This window comes from Malurus melanocephalus, unplaced genomic scaffold, assembly GCF_030028575.1.
Source record: "Malurus melanocephalus ecotype Western Australia unplaced genomic scaffold, MMel_1.1 scaffold_1039, whole genome shotgun sequence".
Lineage (NCBI taxonomy): Eukaryota > Metazoa > Chordata > Aves > Passeriformes > Maluridae > Malurus > Malurus melanocephalus.
Genome location: NW_026624271.1, coordinates 81,085 through 88,770, shown reverse-complemented (window position 1 = coordinate 88,770; position 7,686 = coordinate 81,085). Strand labels below are relative to the sequence as shown.

The window sequence follows — 7,686 nt, the reverse complement described above, 5'->3', positions numbered from 1 at the left end:
TCCAACCCCACACAGGCACTGGAGGCTGTGCCAGCATCCCCCAGCAGATGTCCCGAGGCTCAGGACACACTCACATTTCGAGTGTCTGTCACACAGAGCTGACGCCCTCATGTCACACAGGCGGATGGTGCCTTTACTGCTGCTGTAGACGAAGGTGCTGCAGCTGTTGGGGTGGAATTCTGCAGCCGTGATCACCTCTGTCAGCTCCTCCATGTTGGCAGGTTTGATATCTACAATATCTGCACAGCTCGTTAAGGGATGGCCTCCACAAAAATGGGGTTTTTCTCAAGGTGGTTTTCAGTTTTGGATGCTTTCAGGCACAAATCAGGGAGTTAAAATCAGCGAGAGTTAAAATCAGGACACACAATTTGTCTGGAAAGCCAGGTGGTGACATCACATTCTGTTTCGGTTTCAAATTGTTCTTACAGCAGCAAAAACCTGCTTTGGTTTTGCTCTATTCCAGCATGAGTTCATTCTATACTACAAATTATCCCCCAAGTTTTTCATATATTTCAAATAAATAAATTTCAAATAAATTTTGTTTAAATTCTGACTATACTGCTACATGATAAAATGTAATTCTGTGTTCAAAACTTGGCACAAGTGTGGCTGCTGCACCCCTGAAAGTGTCCAAGGCCAGTTTGGAGCAATCTGGGATAGTGGAAGGTGTTCCTGCCCACCTGGATGAGCTTTAACACCCCTTCCAACCCAAACCATTCATTTTCCAGAAGTAAAAATCTCTTACAAAAACCAGAGAGAAATAACCAGGATTAATGAAGATTAATGAAGATTAATTCTTTATATCCCAAACGCTCTTGATTAAAGAAAATAAAAATCAGTTTTCCTGCTCCCATCCCATAATGCCAGAGGATACTGAAACTYCTGTCTGTGATTTCCAGGTGCCACAGGTTGATCCTCAGGTCRTCTGCAGACAGGTAGGTCTCGTAGTCGCTGTTGATGGAGATGGAATTGATGTGATACGTGTGAGCGTTGGCAAATATCCTCCGGGGGCTGGCTTCCACCATCAGGTCCATGGGCCTGAACACTGGCACCTACAGAGCAAGGGGAGAGTGAAAAACTGTCACAGGCACCTTCCACATGCTCAAAAATATCTTAAAAGTCAATATTTGTGTGTAATAAAAAAGAGAAAATTAATGGGGTGATGGGGAGAGGAGGAATGAGCTGATCAGGAGGTGCTCACCCGTAGTGTTGTAACTGTAGTAGGATCCCTATACCGGCCATCCTCCTCCTTTAAATTATAACCCTCGGGTCTTTTGTCCCTTTCGCTGATTTTCCATAATTTTATTGTTTTATCTGCAATGAAATAAGCAGAGTTTAAAAATGGGAGCTGTGCAGAGACAGCAGGCGTCACTGCTGATGCTTTCGAACAAGGCAAGGCCGCCCACGTGCACCAAAAAAGACAAAAATGCTGCTCGGGGAGAAAACAAGATAAAAAAGCATTAAAAAAAAAACCTCCTCCACAGTTTGTTCTTTTTCGAAGAGTTCCAGCGAGTTTTAGTTAGGACAGGGATTGCTGGGAGTGATTAATGGGAGCTCTGAAAATCCCTGAATCCCAAATACATCCAACCATGCTGGGGGCACCAGGGATGCCACATCCCCCAATCCCTGCAGTTAAACCCAGCTTGATCYCAGCTTTTAGGAAAGRATTAAACCCAATCCTAACAGCAAAYCYACAYAAAAACACRTWACGGTGCAAAATAAAAKTCAGAACTTACCGTTTGTAGACAATAAAAACTGAGCAGCATTTTTCTGGGGTAACCACCTAATTTTGTTGATCTTCTCTTCAATTTCTAAACTTTTCAAGTAGTCAAACTCTGGTTCATGGCTTTGAAAGGTACTGTAAACATTGTATTCTCCCCTACTGTGAGACTGGGTTTTGTTCTAAAAGAGAATTAAATGATTAAGGCATGAGTGTAATGTACATTAGAGAATAATCTGCTTTATTTTCATCAGCCTGTCAACCAGGTGAGATCAGCATCACCTCTTTTACAAGAAATTTATTGAATTTTCTACTACTTTGGCTAAGAAAATATCAGAAGAGACAGATTATATAGCAGCTTAGATTTCCAGAATGTGAATAACATTTAATTCTGAGCAGCTGAACAAATATTTTGCCTAAATATTTTATTAAARAAAACCACAATAATAATACTCATCACTCTTTCATCTTTAATTTTTCCACCTTTGCTGTTTAAAGGGAATTTTCCTTCCCCTACTACCCAGACACACATATGGCAAATCTACTCTGTGAGTACGTTCATCTTTGCAGGCACGCTGTGGAAATCCCACATGRCACCTCTAAATTTACACCAGCAGCTCCTCTCTTCTGCTTCATCATCTCCAAGTTCCCTGAGAGCTCCTCAAGTGCTTCAGCAGATTTTTATTCTTTATTCCAGAAGGGGAAAAAGCTCCTCACCTCTGCTGAACGCAGCTCTGGCATTGGAGTCACCCCTGGAGTTACCTGGCCGGGTGGGATGTTTGGAAAATGGCAAAATTTGCACAAATTCTCTTTCCTAAAGCTGTGTTTTAGGCAAGAATGCATGGACTGAACCTTGAATTCCCTCTGCTAGGTGCAAAAAGCTGGACCTATCTCTGATGTGGTGTTCCCCATGGTTATCTGAAGTGGTTTCAAGCTGAATTTGGTGTTTTATTTTTCATTTATTTTAAATTTTCTTATTTATTTTTTATCTATTTAAATTTTTTAATCTTCTTTTTTCATTAATTTAGTTTTTATTTCTTTATATATTTTTATTTAATTCTTTATCTTACTTTAAAATATTTTCATTCTCTATTTAATTTTTATTCATTAATTATTTAATTTTATCTTACTATTCTTATATTTTCAATTTTTTATTTATTTAAATTTTATTATTTATTTTTAAATATGTATTTCTAATTTTTTATTCATTTTATTTTTATTTATTATTTATTCCAATTAGCAAATTCCAAACCCACTGCAGAGCTTGCAGCACGAGATGCCTTTGCTGTGATATGTTCTGCTCCTTCCTCCTCCTCATTTCATCCCCGGTACCTCCCCAAAACACACCTGATCCAACCCTTGCCGGCCCACATTTGTCACATTCCTCACATCATTTTCTCCTGCTTCACACCCTGAGAGCTGGCAGGAATTTTAAAATAAGCCAGACTTTAAAATAAGCTGGGGCAGGGAGGGAGAAGAGGAATAAATGCTTGGAAATCCAATTTGGCAGCAGAATTGTGCACCACACCTCAGCTTTTCCCAGCCCGGGGAACGGAAGGGACTTTGTTCTAAACCTCAGTCAGGACTAACAAGTGAACATGGAACAGCTTGGAAAGGAAATCTATTGTGCTGTAGGAAATGCCTTAGGAAATTCAGGSAACTTTCCTTACCATAACGATTGAGGTTTAAATATTTTATGTGTGTGTGCATCCCAGTAAAACTCAGTATAATATATAAACCCAGGAATAGCTGAAACCCATCCTTGAGTTAAAAACAAAATTTCAACTCAGTCTGACGGTGCTGGATTAAAAAAAAATAAATTCCAAACAAGGAGAGGTGTTGGCCCGAGTGGCTGATGTTAAATTCCAATTTAGGTAATTGCACCGTGCCTACGCAAATTCCTGCTGAGTTTCTGCAGGATTCACTTCCTGCCTGGCACTGATGGCACCGACTGCCACATTCCAGCCTGGAGCTGGCACCACTTTGGCACTGGGTGAAGCCACCCAGCTTTGCAGAGTTTTTTTTTTTGGCATTGTTTCCCTTCCTGCAGGTGTGGTTTGCAAAGCTCTCCCCGGGCAGGGTGGCAGAAAGGGGCAAAAAAATCCAAATAAATTATATGTATTTTATCTACTTTCACATATAAAAGATGGTTGGTTGTAGGAATAACTAATTACCAACACATCAGGGAATTAAAACTCTAAACACAAATCATTCTTCAAGCACAGAAAAAAACAAAAAAAAAAATGCCAAAACCAAATCTGTGGAGTTTCATAGGTGTTTTTTTCTAGACCTGGATCTCAGTTTTTAAGGATGTGAGCCGTGGGTTAGGCACAAAAATCGAGGAGTTATTTAAGCACAGCTCACTTGGGAAAAGGCAAGGAGCTGTTGCAGCTTTAAACTACATTAGAGGGTGCCTAAATACAACTCAAGAGTGAAAAAATAATTTTAAAAAATAGAAAGGAAACATGAAAAAGGSCCAGAAGAGCTGGAGAGTGGTGCCAGGCAGCCCCACTAGATGGCCCCAGTGACCGAGGGAGTGTTGGGCACAGGGACAGTCACCCATGGAACGGGCTCTGGGAACAGGAATTCCTCAATTTTGGGGCTTTAAAATGGAATTGGAAGGGAAAATTAAATAAAAAAGATTCACTGATGTTTCTAGGCAGTGAGGTGATATCTCYCTGAAATCCCTTCTCCTTGAAATCCATTTGAACACTTCCAACTACAGCCYCAGTTCAAACCAGAGCTGCCCTCTCTGATGTGGGGGTAGAGCCCAAACACCAAAAAATAAAAAGGAGAAAAGGAGAAAAAGCTTCATTTGCTGTGAGGATTCTGTGATTTTACCTGATTGATATCAGAGTGGAAAAGGACAGCTGAGGTCACAGCCACACATTTGCTTAAGGGCAATTTTTAATGTCCCCAGCGACAGTGAAATCTGAAATCATCACTGYAAAAGAACCAACTTCAGCTCCCTCARGGSYTTTTKKKKYCYWMCCCCTTTTTGCTTTTCMTTTTCACCCTTCTTTAGACTKYRAGTTTAAAATAATTCCTATCAGTGTCACGAAGTTCTCATTACATTTCTTCACTGTAAAATTTCAGTATTTTAATCACTCGTCACACAGGCACGCGCTTGGTGTAAAGGGTTTTATAAAAACAGGYTCCTTTTTTAAAAGGGGAATAAATAGGAACAGAGAGAACAAGAAATACGTGAAATTAGACAGCACTCACCTCCTGCTCCTGTTGAAAGATGACAACTCTGCCTCCYTTGTCTCCTGTTGCTAACAACTCTCCAGAATGGTTAAATTCTACTGTAGAAATTATATCCGCTGCAGAACAACAAAAATAAACCCCACAGATTAATCATGCACTGAAATACCAAGTGGCCAAGAAAGCCTTAATTAACAAAAAAAAACCAAAATGAAAACAACCAAAAAATACCCCCCCCCAAAAAAACCCCAAACAAACAAAAAAAAAACCCCAGAACCAAAAAGAAACCCAAAACAACAACAACAAAAAAACCCCAACAAAACAAACCATACTTCAGTTTAAGGACATTTATGCTATAAAGTGCAAGTAGGATTTTCTTCGAAAATCCCGCAGGAACTTTTTAAGCTGCACATTTGAAAAGCAGCTCCCGATCACCAGGCCAGAGTTACAAAGCTCAGAGTTGTGCATTATTTAGTTCTTAAAGGTTTCAGATCAACTTAGAACTGATTTTTCTACTTTGATTGTATTTCAGATAACACAAACTACACCAGCAGAGAGAAACTGTGCACATACATACCCCGACCTTTATTTTCTCAATTATTGCTAATAATTTAGATAAAATTATCACCCACATGACCTCAGAGCACTTTTTTATTTTTAAGGACTCAGTGCATGTTTGACAACTCAAAAGTAAAAGGTATCAGGGAGGAAAGTTCAAACATCAGTGTCTAAGAAATGCAAGGAACAAACAAAACAGCTGCAGAAAATTAGAAAAAAAACCCAGAAAGTCTCAAAAAACCTTGAGTTTCTCTTCTGGATGAGGAAGTTTTACAAAAAACTAAATTATGAATATACACTGAGAGAACAGTAATCCCTAATATTGAACTGAGCTGTTCACACAGCAGAAAGGACAAATTACAACTTCAGCCATTCACATTTCCAAAAGTACAAATATCCCTCGGACTCCCAAACTGAATCAAAAGTTGAATCAAAAGCCAAAAAGTTTGAATCATAAGTTGAATCAAAAGCCACACCATTTTTGGAGCACCAAACTGCAAGACAACTCTATAAATGTAATTTTCTGCAGATGAAACTGCCTGGGAGTTTTACACACACAAATCCTGAGGCCGTTTCACTTTCACACCACTTAAATGTTGACAAACAGTATTTTCTACAGAATGGTTTCTTTATTCTCCATTTCCCAATATTTYAGAGTTCAAAAAGGACAGAAATACAACCTCAGCCTGAACCTCACTGAACCAGGATCCAGATCACACACAGAAAAAACTTTAATTYSTGAGCACAWCATCTTTCCCCTGCAGAAGGCAATMATTCCTGTATTTGTGAACAAGAAGAAGTGATTTATCTCARATTTTTATGGCTTCAGATGCAAACAGATGTGGTATTTAATAGGCACCTTACCCAGGTGAACGGGACACGCAGAAAATTAAAAATTTATTAAACAGGAAAGTGCAAACCAACCAGTCCAATCTGAACTTTTCCATACAAAGCACTTCAGTAGGAAAAGATCTTAAAAAGTTCTCAATTAATTGAAGAAAAGCATCTCTCAGCAGTGAGAAGTACACAGAATAATTACTATTGTGAAAAACATTGAAAAACTGAACAAACTTCGACAAACTTGGAACTGTCAAGACAATACAGGAAATTATCAGCAGATCCAGGGTGTYCATGAGTGTGGGAAGAGAAAAGTAAAAACTGCCTCAGAAATCTCATCTATCCCTCTGAGACTGATGGRTAAATCCATCATTATTTGGTGAAAGCCACAGAAAAGTTTTACAAGGTCAGAAATATTATTAGAACAGCAAGAAAAACCTTTAATTAAGGATCAAAATCTCAGTTTTCCTAGGTCTGTATATATTGTATTTCATATTATATTGTATTTACTAATGATACAAATATCACATAGCAGAAAGATAACCACTTTCCTGCAGATCCCAGAAGATTCTTGCTTTCTGCATTTATTTGGATTTTCAGGGGAATCCAAGTTTTTCCTGAGGGATCTGACACAGGAGTTGCTTTGTCACAGACTCAGGGAGCCCAGCAGGTCAGGCAGTGGTGACAAAGTCCTGACTGACACCACACAAATCATTCCAAGCACTTGGATCAATTTTAAATTAAATCCAAATCCACTCCTTAGCAGCAATCAAAACGGGAAGGTATTAATTAGTTTTAAACTTCAAAATCCATCAATAAATCCAATGTGCCTTCCACGGTGTAATCTCTGATCGTTCCTTTTCCAAGGACAAAACAAAATGTGCTAAAAATGACAGAAAAAAATTATTTCTGCTGAAATGATCCCAAACCAGGGCTGAGGTGCAGATTTCACACAGACAGAGCACACAAGCAGTTCAAACCCAGGAATTTCCTGTCTGGAATTCCACATTCCCATACCTTGGTGCAAGGATGAGCTGGGTGGATTTAAATGTGYTGGAGAAATGCAGGGGAAGCATTTCAGTGCCAGATTCACCTGTGGATTCTCATCTGTGTTAACACCCTCATTGCCAAAAAAAAAAAAAATCATCAATTTTATCGTTCTCATTTCCAGTGGTGACTGGAATTCCCTGATGATTTCAGCCGTTCAGTGGAGCATCCCCAGTCCCTGCTGTTTTCTCTCCTGTCCTAAGGTTGGAGCTGCAAATACAGAGCTGCCCCTGCTGGCCACACGCCGGGAAGTGAGACCGTCCCTGGAAATGATTCCTTCCGTGAGAAATGATTCTTTCCCTGGGAAATGATCCTTGCCT

The 7,686-nt window shown here is 39.5% G+C and overlaps 1 protein-coding gene across 1 annotated transcript in view; it reads right to left on the bottom strand.

The window, feature by feature from the left end:
- The window catches only part of PPP2R2A (protein phosphatase 2 regulatory subunit Balpha), a 40,096-nt gene that overhangs the window by 6,223 nt on the left and 26,187 nt on the right, over positions 1 to 7,686 (bottom strand). The window contains exons 3-7 of the mRNA XM_057386732.1: positions 4,946 to 5,043; positions 1,737 to 1,902; positions 1,202 to 1,314; positions 875 to 1,052; positions 75 to 239 (exon numbers count right to left, since the gene is read on the bottom strand). Coding sequence (XP_057242715.1) covers positions 75 to 239; positions 875 to 1,052; positions 1,202 to 1,314; positions 1,737 to 1,902; positions 4,946 to 5,043 — 720 coding nt within the window. The remainder of the gene's footprint in view (positions 1 to 74; positions 240 to 874; positions 1,053 to 1,201; positions 1,315 to 1,736; positions 1,903 to 4,945; positions 5,044 to 7,686) is intronic.